We start from the raw sequence: 14,586 nt of genomic DNA on the forward strand, positions 1-14,586 counted from the left end.
TAACGAGGATTAAAGGCGTTCGGTAAGAGGAACGACCAACTCACACAGGAGTCCGGTAACGGCAGTTCCATGTAGCCTTCATGTGACTGCAACATGGTGACACTTCGGATCGAAAAGGACCACAACTGGACTGTTCAACACTAGAACCTCCAAGACGGTCATTTTGACCGTTTTCATCTCAATAAAAACCTTGAACCAACCTGTGCCTGACTTTTCCTAAATACTGTACGTGTATTTTAGCAGTACTTTAAGATAATTATCACAAGACAAACACGTTCTGAGCATTTCATCCTCAAATTTCCATGACAGTCAAAATGACCATATGCATATTTAACAGTAGACTAGCCGGGCCTCAAGGATTACCAATAACCGCCAGTCTAATAAATCATTTTAAGCCAGGCCTCGTTGGACACCCCTTCGTGACCATGTCATTTGGTTGTGTTTATGATTGTAAGATTAGAATACAAAAAGTAAATATTTGAACAAAACATTTTCATTCGTTTATTTTACTGTAGGCTATAGCCCTATGTAAAAACTAAAAACCACTAAAACACAGAATTTCAAGAGTAAAATACATTTTATTTGTGGAGTGCCTTTGTTACAAACTATGAAACAAAAACCATGTGCGTTGGAATGCAGTAAAAGCTTATTTTTTATAAAGACAAAACAAATCAAAATTATCCAAACCAACAAGACGCGCCGGGCAATGAAGAAAATATCAGTGGCCAAAACATCATTATAAACTGGGTGGTTCAAGCCCTGAATTCTGATTGGCTGAAAGCCATGGTATATCAGACCGTATACCATGGGTATGACAAAGCATTTAATTTTCCAGTTTTCCAGTATTTACGTTGGTAACCAGTTTACAATAGCAATAAGGTTTGTGATATATGGCCAATATACCACGGCTAAGGGCTGTGTCCAGGCAGCGTTGCGTCGTGCCTAATAACAGCCCTTAGCTGTGGTATATTGGCCATATACCACACCTCCTCGGGCCTAATTGCTTAAGTGCCAAGCATGCTTGTGAATAGTGAAAATCAGCTCAAAATAAATAATGGCATTATGATAAATATAAGTGTCGATATGACACCGGTCAAGAATAGTCTATTGTCAGTTATTGGACACATTTGTGGCCTCTCTCGTGCTTACAATATGGTGTGCGTCTTCACGCAGCAGTTGGATCCAATTTAGCAGTTATACCTTGTCCTAACGTTCACCAAAAATATTTGTCACCTTCACTTGCTTTCAACACCATGCACAAATAAGTCGCTTGCAGCTGAAACAGGCGTTGTGGGTTTTGTTGCAAGTGCATCTGCCCACCTGGCAGTTTCTCCTTGCCGGGAGCGGAGCACAATTAGGCTAGAGTGGAACCTTAGCTGCGGCCTTGGCTCTCACGTAGCCGGTGCGCCAGACTCATTATGAAGTCTGTCCTGCTCATGGTGTTGTTCATACACTACTTGAACAACATGTGTATGTTGATAGCAGCCAAGTCAAGCATGTTGTAGAACACAGCAACAGGCCAGCGGGGAGTTCCTCCTTTCACAGAGTACAGCCGTGCCGTCCACACCGACCTATGGAATAGAACAGGTTAGGATTATATTCCCATAGGAAAAACAAACGTGTGATACAGAAGAGCATAATGCATTGCATAAGTTTACATACTATGCATCGCCGTAGATAATGTTGACATACCTTTGTCCGGTTGTAGTGGGTAATAGTCGCCGGTTCTCTCCTCAGAGAGAAAGTGTCCCCGTTGATGTGTCCCCGTTGATGAAGCATGGTGACATTTCTCCCCTTGCCAATGTAAGGTTACCCCCGAGCCTCAACACTACAATATCCGAGTATCGCTCACCCGCTGCCCGATACGGATCCTTTCCCAGATATGGAAAGTCGATCAGCATGAACCAGAATAATAATCAGCGATGTCATGATCCATTTTTCCTCTGTCATCTGAGTCACTTTCACTCAGATCTTGTAGCAACGCAATGCAGCATGTGCATCCATTCGTCTTGCTCTTGCCATTGTAAATGATGCACGCTCACACTATTCCAAGTAGGCCTAGAGTAGACTAATAAGACTGCATGGATTCAGTGGACTGATATCGGCATACACCGTTTTGAGATTAGAATTAGAATAGATGAATACAATAGAAAGGTCCGCCCTGTTCTTCATCCACAATTGGTGATTACATATACTGAACAAAAATATCAAAACGCAACGTGCAACAATTTCATCAAGTTTGCAGACGACACCTCTCCCTTGACGTCAACAAAACAAAGGAACTGATCGTGGACTTCAGAAAACAGCAGAGGGAGCACGCCCCTATCCACATTGACGGGACGGTGGAAAGCTTAAAGTTCCTCGGCGTACACATCACTGACGAACTGAAATGGTCCACCGATACAGACAGTGTGGTGAAGAAGACGCAACAGTGCCTCTTCAACCTCGGGAGGCTGAAGAAATTTGGCTTGGCCCCAAGACCCTCAGAAGCTTTTACAGATGCACAATTGAGAGCATCCTGTCGGGGTGTATCACCACCTGGTACGGCAACTGCACCGCACGCAACCACAGGGCTCTCCAGCGGGTGGTGCGGTCTGCACAACGCGTGCCTGCCCTCCCGGACACCTACAGCACCCGATGTCACAGGAAGGCCAAAAACATCAAAGACATCAACCACCCGAGCCACGGCCTGTTCATCCAGCTATCAGAGAGAGAGGGGAGGCCCACACAAGAAAACCATAGCATATTCCTGCTAAACATTACCTCTTAAAGAAAGGAAAGACGCCACTTCTGACATGTTCTGTGTGTATAAACTGTTAGACTCTAATATGTTCCTATCACTGAAGGCAATCAAATCATACAGGCAACGCTGACCATCCCAGTTAGCAGCTGTGAGAGATCTTTCCACTAGTGCCTTAAGATGTCTACACACCTGGCTTAGGAGCCCAATGACCCAAGATAGAATGCATCATGACAATTGACAAAAATATACAAACTAACACTCTAGGGAAAGAGAAGTCAGACAGGTTTGCACCTACAGTTTTATTTTGTTTCATTTCTAATCGTTATGGATGGACTAACATCCTAGTACTGTGTAATATAAGTCACAAACACTGAATATTTAGTTACAAAGGATTGTATGCTGGTCTGTACATGTGTGTAACATTGTGAAGTGTTGTTACTACAGGGGTGTTGGAGCGGGTGTATTTGTTTTGGTGTAATTAATTAGGTAGAAAGATGGTCCTGTAGCTAATTGACCTTGGAATCTGTGATTTATTACCACAACTATTATGAAATCATGATTTTCAAGCGTGTTTGATGTCAGCATTAGTACATATTTTCTGCAAAAGTTGTCCCCCCCACTCTAGAGTTATAATACAAGCCTACTACTGCGAGTTTGCGCAGTTCCAACATAGTCCAAAAGGATGGCAGCCTAAAATCCCAATCCTGCTATATTGCACCTAACTACAACTTTATTTCATGTAAAACATTCATTTATGGTTTAGGCTGCCACCATTAGGATTATTTTGGATCTGCACAGTAGGTGCGGTATAACTAGCTCACATTAGTTAGCAGTAATGTGACCGACATCAAAATTAGGATTTTTTTAATATATTGGCAAACAATATTGGACATGGTTTATGAAAACACTGCAACAAAATTACACAAATACTTTTCAACAATTTGTCTTAATGGAAAATTACGATATAGTTGCACAGTAATTTGTACTTGCCGCCCCCCCAATCAAAATGTCTGGCCTGCCTGGAGCTCTGTAGGATATGGAAAAAGTGCCATTTGGTAAGCTCCATTCCTTTGTCAATGCACCCTGCGCTGGTTTTCAGTCTCTTCATTCTCTATTACATAATATTGTCACCCATTGGACCATTGTCAATTTAATCTAGTCTTTAGGCCATCTATTATTATCATTATATGTGTGAAATTAGTTTCAATATAGTTTAGGTGTAGTTTGAATGGGCCAGCTGGGCAGGCAACTTGTCTAATAGTCAGGAAATACACTGTAGTCTTATTTTAATATTAACACTATGCACTTCTGGACCAATCAATACATTCTCTGATTGATTACAATTTGCATTTGAAATCCTGAGGTTTCTTATGACCTATTTTAACATAATAAATTCATTCATTTAGCAATGTATTACTTATTATGGACTATGTACACAATTGAAATATCAACTGTCAGAATGACCGTCATGGCCATTCTAGTAGTTATGGAATTCCGGCATTCTGAGTGTTAAGGTCAAAATGGACTCACCTGTAACCAGAGGTTATGGCTGTCTTGCGGTCGACCGTTAACTGTGCACTGGAATGTGGCAGTCTGCCTGGCGTTGACCTCCACACCTTTGATATGGAGAAAGTGGGGGGTGCTCACTAAAAGAGAGGAAGAGAGAGAGAGAGATGTATACAATTACCAAAACCATATTAAGCATGCTAAATACAGTACTTGCATGTATTGTAGTCTCATCCACTTTCAGTTTAATTCCCTTTGAATCTAACGGTTTCATTCTTATTGAGATTAATGAGAATTTGTGGTGGTTGTTTTTCTCCCGAATTCCCCTTTTCTCAATTTCTCCAGTAAACTGAGCACGTATATGGAATCTGCCTCAACTCATACTAATACGGCCAATTATCTTTCAATCCTACCAAAAACAAATCACATTTATTCTCCATTGGCGTTGGCCTAACCTTGGTCTGATCTCTTGAGCCACGCGGGGGAGAAATCTGCCGAGATTCAATCACAAAATGGATCCTTACACTTTTTCTTTTTACCTTCTTCCCAGCAGGAGTGTCGGGGACAACGTTTTCAATTAGGATATTACAGAGGTGAAAGGTCAGGAGGCAAGCTGTGGTGAAAATATTTTAGCCGGGGAAAGTATAAACCTTTCGACTCCAGAGTTCAAGGATATTGGAAGAAAGTTTTCACCAACGCAGCAATAACAGGGATAAAGCAAAAAGGGGAGGAGGGGAGGAAAAGGGGTTAGGGGTCAGGTTGCAAATCAAAACGGAGCCATAAACTATTTTTTCTGGCCCCTGTTCAGTGTTCAGAGCTCCCTGCATTTTGGCCACTATCAAAAACACACACTTCTATGTAAACTTGTTGATATGGTGCGTGCGTAGGGTGGGTTGTCTCCTTACTCCTTAATAGTTTGCCAGTTGAACTAACAACACATCTGACTTGGCTGGGGAATCTGGGTCAATCTGAATACATAATGGTAGGTGGGATCACTACCTCACTAACGCACGGATGAAAGTCCATGCTAATGAAATTATGGAAATTCGTTTTTAATTAGTTCCCCCTTGTCTGTGTTGGAGGCACGCGGGCCGTGGTGGGCGACGACCTTGATTCTGATATCTGAGACGAGGTACACTAGAGTGCGCGCCATGGAACTGTGCGGTAGGCAATTAAAACAACTCTTGTGAAGTAACGCGGTGGCCCTGATATCTCCCAGCTCAGCACTCCCCCAGTCTTTGGAGTTGAGGGCTAATGGTATTGCCTTGCTTCACCTGGAAAAGAAATGTGGACAGAGGCCAAACTTTAAAGAGCCTCTTTGTTGACACTTAATCTGTCGAGAGCCGTTGGAAAGTCACACACGAGTCTAGGCTAGTGACGTTGTTAGGAAAACGACTAAACAGAACTGAAATGTGACGAAGGAAAATGTGAGTGGTTCATGCGTGTTTATACCTTTAGTCAACATAATGTGTGTGCTGTACTACGCACTTGCAATCATCCCACATTCTTTGTGGAGTGTGTTCCTCTGTGCCTGGCTACATGGCAAAGCAGATTTGTCCGTTCAATCCGAGGCAATTAGCCTAACTTCCTCATGGAATTTCACAAATCTGGGGGAGGACTGTGGAACCGGAGTGTTTCCTGGAGAGGAGGGCAAGGACACAAGAAGCTCGCCGCCATCTAGTCCTTTTGCCTTTGATTCAAAGGACATATTTAATATGACGGCTTGTGTAGTATATTCTAGCTTCGTTCGTGTCACAGGACTGTAAATATGTTGCCCAGGAATATACTGTATATTGAGTTTGCTATATAGCACAGACATGGGTCAGTAGGTGACAGCAATAACATGTGAGAAGAGGGAGATGGGGGTGCCTGAAGAGTGACAACCCAGTGGTAGTGGGTGACTTATGAGACACGAAAGGGACGGGTGCTACATAGCACATTCATTGTGTGTGGGGGGGGGGGACTTACTGCACTGGTGGCCTTGCAGTGTGACGTCCTTGATGGCTAGTAGACCTCTTTGTCCTGTGCTCACCGCCTCAAAGACAATCTGCAGAGGGGAGGAAAGGAGAGAAAGAGAGGTGGGTAAGAGGTTGACACAAACATAAACAGCATCCTCCGTGCACTTCCTGTCATCCTATTCAAGAATGTGTCCCAATGCTCTGTGTCCGCGCCCCTCCTCTATTTCTATGGGTACAAGCACTGTTCATGACAAACTGTTCACACCACTCGTGTTGGTGGAGAGAAAATTTAACAGGTTTAAAGCTTATTTCCTGCAATTCTACACATTTTGCCATGGAACGCAGAGAAAATGTTGCAGTTTTAAAGCACATTTTCTTGCAATTCTACACATTTTGCCATGTCGAATGTGTATTCATGTGATATTTTAGTGACTCAAACATTACATCAAAATGTATGGTCTTAAAAACCTAGCTAAAAAGTTATAAATAGCTCTAAGGTATGCAATGACTGACATGACAAGAGGAAAACTGATGCTGCACTACCCCATTTTGAAATTGTATACCTTATGCATCCTACTATTACAACTTTAAAAGTGTGTACTTGTCTTGAACATCAAAATGGTGTAAGCATCGGTTGGAGGGAGCTTTCACCATTGCTAATAAATCCATGTCAGGGAATGTGCAAGCGCACTTCAGGAGAAGAGTAGAGAATGGGAACGCAGTCATAGACAATGCTCCTGTGCTCCCATTCATTGTACATCTAGTTAGAGGAGGGAGAAGCTGGCAGCTGCTACAGTTTAAGGGGCCCGGGCCCACGCGTTCAGGCTTCAAACATGGGGCATGAGGCAGGGAGGCAGACGGGGGAAAAGGATTGGGTTACTGTTACTTGGAGCCTTTCCATTTCAAACAATGGGGCCTGGGTCTATGATGACTGGGTTCATGTATATCCCTGAATCATCATGGCTTCCAGAGAGCATGCTTTAGCTAGGAAGCATGTGATATGGGTTGGATCCCCAGCCCACTTCCCCCTCTTCATCAGTGCTGTTACAGTCCGTGAGTGGAATTCATCCGAGAAAACGGTATGAGGGTACACACCTCGTAAAGATCGACCTAATCATTTAAATGTTTTTTTTGAAAGACGTTGTTTTCTTGTACAGAGTCTCATCCTCCATTTCCCACGGGGAGGAGGGAGGGGAATGGTAGAGAGTCTGTCTGGACTCTGGAGTCATGGTTTCTATGACAGGGTGTCTGTATCATGTGTTATTTTTTTAACGGCTGCACCTGCGAGGGACGCTCTGTTGCGTTACCACAGTGACGAATAGAGCGGCCCGAATCAGGTTCTCACACTTCTGACCTCGCGGGCCACTTCTGAGGAGTGGCCCCACGGAGACCACATTCCATGGCCCTTATCGCTCAGGAAACAACTGGTTAAAGACGCAGGGGCTGCCTTCCTGTTCACGCAGAGGTTCTGGCAGCACGCCCAACCCACTTGGTTTACATCAGAGCTTTTCTATGGGCCAGAAAACGGGCCAATGGGACCTCGCTTTCTGGAGATCCTCCCTCGTTCCCAGTCATTTCATTCCATAAAGTTGTTCCCTATGCACTAGTCCTCTTGTCCTTGTTCACTCACCTTCATGGATTTGGGACAACTGGGCAGCTCTAAACAATGCTGAGACTTAGTTGCCACCATATTGTTTTAAACTATCCAGTACCAAATTCTGATCAGTGATGGGAGCAAGGGCAGAAGGGAAGGGAACAACGTTCTGGTATGAAACACACGCTCTCTGTAATGGTTGTGAGTGAACTCTAAATATCTCACTTGACTCGGTAACGGATGACAGAAACGGTCCGTTGGCAGTCGAGGGCAAGAGGACAGATACAATCAAGGACGAAAAGTGCAGCGTTCAAAGTTTCTGAACAACAAAAACAAACACTTAAGATAATAGAACTATGTGGGGCCCAGATATCAGGTTTGTAGATGCAAAAATAGCAAACCAAAACAAATGTCCTGGGAGACTACAATATCCACATGTCCGGGGAGACTACAATACCCAAGGACATAAATCAACTTAGAGGAGATAGCAACACTTACTTCCTGTAAGAAAACACTGCTACAATTCTAGCCATGATTCTGTTCAAACTCCTTCAATACAGCAGATCCTATGAATGGTAGGATTCATCCCAAATGGCACCCTTTTCCCTATAGGACCTTGGTCAAAAGTAGTACACTATATAGGGAATAGGGTGCCATTTGGGACATAGCCCTAGGCTTCATAGATGTGCGCATGCGTACCTCATACCAAGCTGACGTATGGAGCCCAGAATTATTTGTATTTATTTTTTTATTTCAACTTTATTTAATTAGGCAATCAGTTAAGAACAAATTATTATTTACAATGACGGCCTAGGAACAGTGGGTTAACTGCCTTGTTCAGGGGCAGAACAACAGATTTTTACCTTGTCAGCTCAGAGATACGATCTTGCAACCTTTCGGTTACTATTCCAACGCTCTAACCACTAGGCTACCTGCCGCCCCAACTATTAATGGATCTACTGTCTATTCTCGTTGCTCCCCTCATCATGCCTACCACATCAGCTGCTGTAGGATGTATTGTTGTGGGACCATACCTACTACAATGGAACCTATTTAAATATGGCCTTTGTGTGTTACAAGGGAGGGCCAACCGCACCAGTCCCAATGCCCAGTGAACAAATAGAAAATGAGTCATTAGCCATGAAATAACATTGTTGAGCTGAGGCCAAACGAGATGCCTTAAATAAAACCATTCAGATGGGTTTTAATAGATTTGTGTCCCTCTCCTCCCCTCTCTCTTACTTTTGAGCGACGGCAGAAGCCTCGGCCGCTAATTACGCCTTTAACGAGGGCCTAATTTGCAAAAAGGAAATAAAAACGCGAACACCAGCGTGCAAAATGTCACGACGTGCCGCCTGGGGTGATTAAAACCAAGGTTGTTAATGTTTGTCGCCGTGGTGATGCTAAGCAACCCGCTCGACCCCGGCGGACCCCCAACCCCCCCCTCCTCCATGTGTTTTTAGGTTTATCTTCTTTAGCTGCACCTGGTGAATGAGCTCAATTAGCCATGATAACATTCATGTGGCTTGTGGGGGCTAGAGAAGTAGGTTTGCTTTTAATGCATAAGCGAATGTGAGTAGTGCTCCTCCGACGTGTGTGTGTGTGTGTGTGTGTGTATTGCTTTACTTCATGGCGTCCTTAGTGCAACTTCAGGTTCACCACATCTTTTACAAAAAGTCTCGTCAGTAAGTTGTTGAAACTTCCTAAGAACAAAAGGCTGACCTCTCATGCATACATAATAGCAGACAGGGAAGAAATGACCCTTCCTTCCTCCCTCTCACGCTGTTCATTAAATACTGATGCGATGTCGCCCCAATGTTCCTTTACAGATCACCTGGTAATTGTGATTGTGTCTAAAAATGGAATTGGAATAACAGAGCAGGTGGAGATGAACAACGCAAAATGGCAGGATCAAGATCAGAGTGTGCCGGGCTGGGGAAGACAATAACCATATTTGAAATGCACGGCGTGATTAATTAAAAGTTTCTCAAAATGCGGCCCAACCATTGCAATGTAATTAGACCTGTGCTGATAGACTTGCATTGTAAACTGAGGGGAGCGAAAACCATACGCTGTAATTACAAAATAAGAGACAAAGTAATTTCTGAATACCAGGTGGTTTTCATTTTGACAAACACTTAAAGATACTGTGCAATTACAGAAACCCCATAATTACTTGCTACATTGCTAATTGGGTATAGAGCTTTGAAGATGCCGCCTTTCCATTGTTAATCTGAAAGAGTAATAGGAAGTCACAGAGAGATGCTCCTTCTGCACGGTGCCTCTGTCAAACAACAGATGGCGGTGATTTCTCTTGGGAAACATGGAGATGTATTTATCACTCTTTACCGTCGGTCTCGCTAGGGAAAACCTCACAGGCACGTGTGTGAAAAGAATGTGTCTATCAGCCAACACTGTGTGTTAGTGGGAGGAGGAGGGCTCGATGGCGTGACCCACCAACTCCCTCCACACACACACCATCGGCCTTCAATCTGAGGGTCATCCGTGGGGCAGATGACATACTGACGGGCTTACATGCTGGGTCACTCAGTACACACTGACCCTGTGAGCGAGTGTGTGTGTGTGTGTGTTTTTGACCTCATGTGGGAGGAAACCAAACATTTGGCGTGAGCGGTAATTGCCTCGGCTGGAAATTCACAGCGCTGCTGCCTAACGGCACGATGCTGCACACAAAATGAGTTTAATTTTCAGAGAGGAGAAATATTGGGGAGGTAATAATAGAAAGTGGTTTGACCTCCAGAGACCTTGGAGAATGTGTTTACTGTACTGCCATGGACCCGCACTGAGAAAACATGGACTCTGTCAGAGTTCAATAGTATTCCCTGCTAATGGGCAGTGTTTAAAGATGGCTCTGGTGCTGGGAAGATGTCCCGATCTGATGGGTTCTTATCTCCACCAATATTACCACTTCATCAGTCAACGTACAGCCCACAGAGGATAATAACACAATGTCTACCGTTTCCTAACTGCCCAGAGTACAACAGGACTTTGACTTGAACAAAACCTTACATTTGATGAACAGTAGGGCCCTCACTGACAACCCTACCCCTTGTTCTATGTGCTCCTTTTATAGACACAGCCCATCACCATCTTCTTTATCCCATTTCACCTGGTAGAAGTTGGGCCAGAAGGTGCTGACAGCCAGTTCCACCTGGCGCCAGGTGGGGTAGGCGGGCCCTGAGGCGTTCCACACAGGGATGCCCAGCGGACTGTTGTTCTCCTTGACATAGACGTTGAGCTGGCCCGGGTTGGCACCCTCTCGCTGTCCCGCTACGTAGTACTGGAAGATGAGGCAGTGGGTGTCGTTCTCCTTGAGCTGGGGCATGAGCAACTGGGCCTTCTGGCCTGAGAAACGTCCGCTGGTGTTGACCATTATGAAGGCAGAGTCTGGGGGGGTGGAAGGGGGGGGGGGGGGGGGGGGGTAGCAAGAGAAGAGCAGGGTTAGTCATGAGATGGCCACAGCGTGACCTCTAAAATACAAATAATATCTACAAATGAATAAACTTGACTAGAAATCACATTTATTTAAAGCGGGAATCAGCAGTTGAAACAACGCTTTCTCCCATGCCCTTGTTTTGGTAAAAAAGGCTGGAGAAATGTAACCACTCAAAATTCAAGGACCGACTATCCATGATATCAAAATTATAGTTTTAACCATGTTTTGAGGCGATAGTGTTTGTTTACATTTACTTTGTTTACAAACTCGCTATTCGAGTGGCCACTCCTGGCTAACGTCTCTGTCCCGAAGAAAGAACCAATTAGCCTGGAGCTAGCCTTGCTAGGCCCATCTGCTAGGCACATCTCCCGGCTAGCCAAAGAGGTCCATCAGCCACTCCTTGGGCTACAATACCTATTTTGCCAACTGGCCTGGACAACGCCGATCCATCACGACTGGACCACCAACGTGAATCGCCCGATGGGGTTTTCTCAACTGGCTCCGCCGTCGCGTCGTCCCCTGAATGCCCATCCGCTAGCCTGCTAGCCGCGGCCCGCTAGCTGTCCAGAGCACATCGGACTGTTAGCTTAAGAGGCCCATCGGACAAATTCTTTGGCCACTATACCTATTTTGCCATTTGGCCTGGTTTACCACACGGAGCCCTGCTGATCCGTCTGCCAACGTAATAGCACGAGGGGGCCACAACAGACTTTCTTCCGTCGCGACGTCCCTCCAAGGCCCTTCTGCTAGCTTGCTAGCCACGGCCCGCTAGCTGCCTGAAGCCACTCACTGGACTCCTATGATCACTCGGCTACGCATGCCTCTCGCTAACGTCAATATGCCTTGTCCATTGCTGTTTTGGTAAGTAATTATTGCCTTATTTCACTGTAGATCCTCTAGTCCTGCTCAATACTCCTTATTTAACATTTTAGTTCCACCTACCAAACATGCGGTGACATCACCTGGTTTAAATGATATTTCTAGAGACAATATCTCTTTCATCGTCACTCTATGCACAGGTTTACCTCCACTGTATTCTGATCCTACCATAACTTTGTCTGTACATTATGCCATGAATCTATTCTACCATGCCCAGAAATCTGCTCCTTTCACTCCCTGTTCTGAACGTACTAGACGACCAGTTATTTTAGCCTTTAGCCGTACCCTTATCCTACTCCTCCTCTGTTCCTCTGGTGAAGTAGAGGTTAATCCAGGCCCCGCAGTGCCTAGCTCCACTCCCATTCCCCAGGCGCTATCATTTGTTGACTTCTGTAACCATAAGAGCCTTGGTTTCATGCATGTTAACATTAGAAGCCTCCTCCCTAAGTTTGTTTAATTCACTGCATTAGCACACTCTGCCAACTCGGATGTCCTAGCCGTGTCTGAATCCTGGCTAAGGAAGACCACCAAAAACCCTGAAATTTCCATCCCTAACTATAACATTTTCCGACAAGATAGCAACACCGCCCCCTTTGGCAGTTCTATCTACTGCAGAGACAGCCTGCAGAGTTCTGTCTTACTATCCAGGTCTGTACCCAAACAATTCGAGCTTCTACTTTTAAAAATCTACCTTTCCAGAAACAAGTCTCTCACCGTTGCCGCTTGCTATAGACCACCCTCTGCCCCCAGCTGTGCTCTGGACACCATATGTGAACTGATTGCCCCCATCTATCTTCAGAGCTCGTGCTGCTAGGTGACCTAAACTGGGAGATGCTTAACACACCGGCCATCCTACAATCTAAGATTGATGCCCTCAATCTCACACAAACTATCAATGAACCCACCAGGTACAACCCCAAATCTGTAAACACGGGCACCCTCATAGATATCATCCTAACCAACTTGCCCTCCAAATATAGCTCTGCTGTTTTCAACCAAGATCTCAGCGATCACTGCCTCATTGCCTGCATCCATAATGGGTCTACGGTCAAACCACCACCCCTCATCACTGTCAAAACGCTCCCTAAAACACTTCAGCGAGCAGGCCTTTCTAATCGACCTGGCCCGGGTATCCTGGAAGGATATTGACCTCATCCCGTCAGTAGATGATGCCTGGTCATTCTTTAAAAAGTTCCTTCCTCACCATCTTAAATAAGCATGCCCCTTTCAAAAAATGTAGAACCAGGAACAAATATAGCCCTTGTTTCTCTCCAGACCTGACTGCCCTTAACCAGCACAAAAACATCCTATGGCATTCTGCATTAGCATCGAATAGCCCCTGTGATATGAAACTTTTCAGGGAAGTTAGGAACCAATATACACAGGCAGTTAGCTTTCCTAAGGTTAGCTTTTTCAAGCAGAAATTTGCATCCTGTAGCACAAACTCAAAAAGGTTCTGGTACACTGTAAAGTCAATGGAGAATAAGAGCACCTCCTCCCAGCTGCCCACTGCACTGAGGCTAGGAAACACTGTCACCACCGATAAAGCCACTATAATTGAGAATTTCAATAAGAATTTCTCTATGGCTGCTTTCAAACTAGCTACCCCTACCCACAGCCCTGCACTCCCCACAGCAACTCGCCCAAGCCTCCCCCTTTTCTTCTTCACCCAAATCCAGATAGCTTATGTTCGGAAAGAGCTGCAAAATTTGGACCCCTACAAATCAACCGGGCTAGACAATCTGGACCCTCTCTTTTTAAAATGATCTGCCAGATTGTTGCAACCCCTATTACTAGCCTGTTCAACCTCTTTCGTATCGTCTGAGATTCCCAAAGACTGGAAAGCTGCCGCGGTCATCCCCCTCTTCAAAGGGGGAGACACTCTAGACCCTAACTGCTACAGACCTATATCTATCCTACCCTGCCTTTCTAAGGTCTTCGAAATCCAAGTCAACAAACAGATTACCGACCATTTTCGAATCCCACTGTACCTTCTCCGCTATGAAATCTGGTTTCAGAGCTGGTCTCGGGTGCACCTCAGCCACGCTCAAGGTCCGAAACGATATCATAACCGCAATCGATAAGAGATATTACTGTGCAGCCGTCTTCATCGACCTGGCCAAGGCTTTCGACTCGGTCAATCACCACATTCTTATCAGCAGACTCAACAGCCTTGGTTTCTCAAATGACTGCCTCGCCTGTTTCACCAACTACTTCTCTGATAGAGTTCAGTGTGTCAAATCGGAGGGCCTGTTGTCCAGACCTCTGGCAGTCTCTATGGGCGTGCCACAGGGTTCAATTTCCGGTCCGACTCTCTTCTCTGTATATATCAATGATGTCACTCTTGCTGCTGGTGATTCTCTGATCCACCTCTACGCAGACGACACCATTCTGTATACATCTGGCCCTTCTTTGGACATTGTTAACTAACCTCCAGACGAGCTTCAAT

General features: G+C 45.0%; 1 protein-coding gene across 2 annotated transcripts in view; it reads right to left on the minus strand.

Moving 5' to 3' along the window:
- LOC120051029 (receptor-type tyrosine-protein phosphatase mu-like) overlaps positions 1 to 14,586 on the minus strand; it is a 315,310-nt gene that overhangs the window by 202,110 nt on the left and 98,614 nt on the right. For both annotated transcript variants that reach the window (XM_038997620.1, XM_038997619.1), the window contains exons 3-5: positions 10,932 to 11,209; positions 6,218 to 6,296; positions 4,274 to 4,389 (exon numbers count right to left, since the gene is read on the minus strand). In XM_038997620.1, the coding sequence (XP_038853548.1) occupies positions 4,274 to 4,389; positions 6,218 to 6,296; positions 10,932 to 11,209 (473 nt within the window). The remainder of the gene's footprint in view (positions 1 to 4,273; positions 4,390 to 6,217; positions 6,297 to 10,931; positions 11,210 to 14,586) is intronic.

The sequence above is a fragment of the Salvelinus namaycush genome, chromosome 7 (genome assembly GCF_016432855.1).
Source record: "Salvelinus namaycush isolate Seneca chromosome 7, SaNama_1.0, whole genome shotgun sequence".
NCBI lineage: Eukaryota > Metazoa > Chordata > Actinopteri > Salmoniformes > Salmonidae > Salvelinus > Salvelinus namaycush.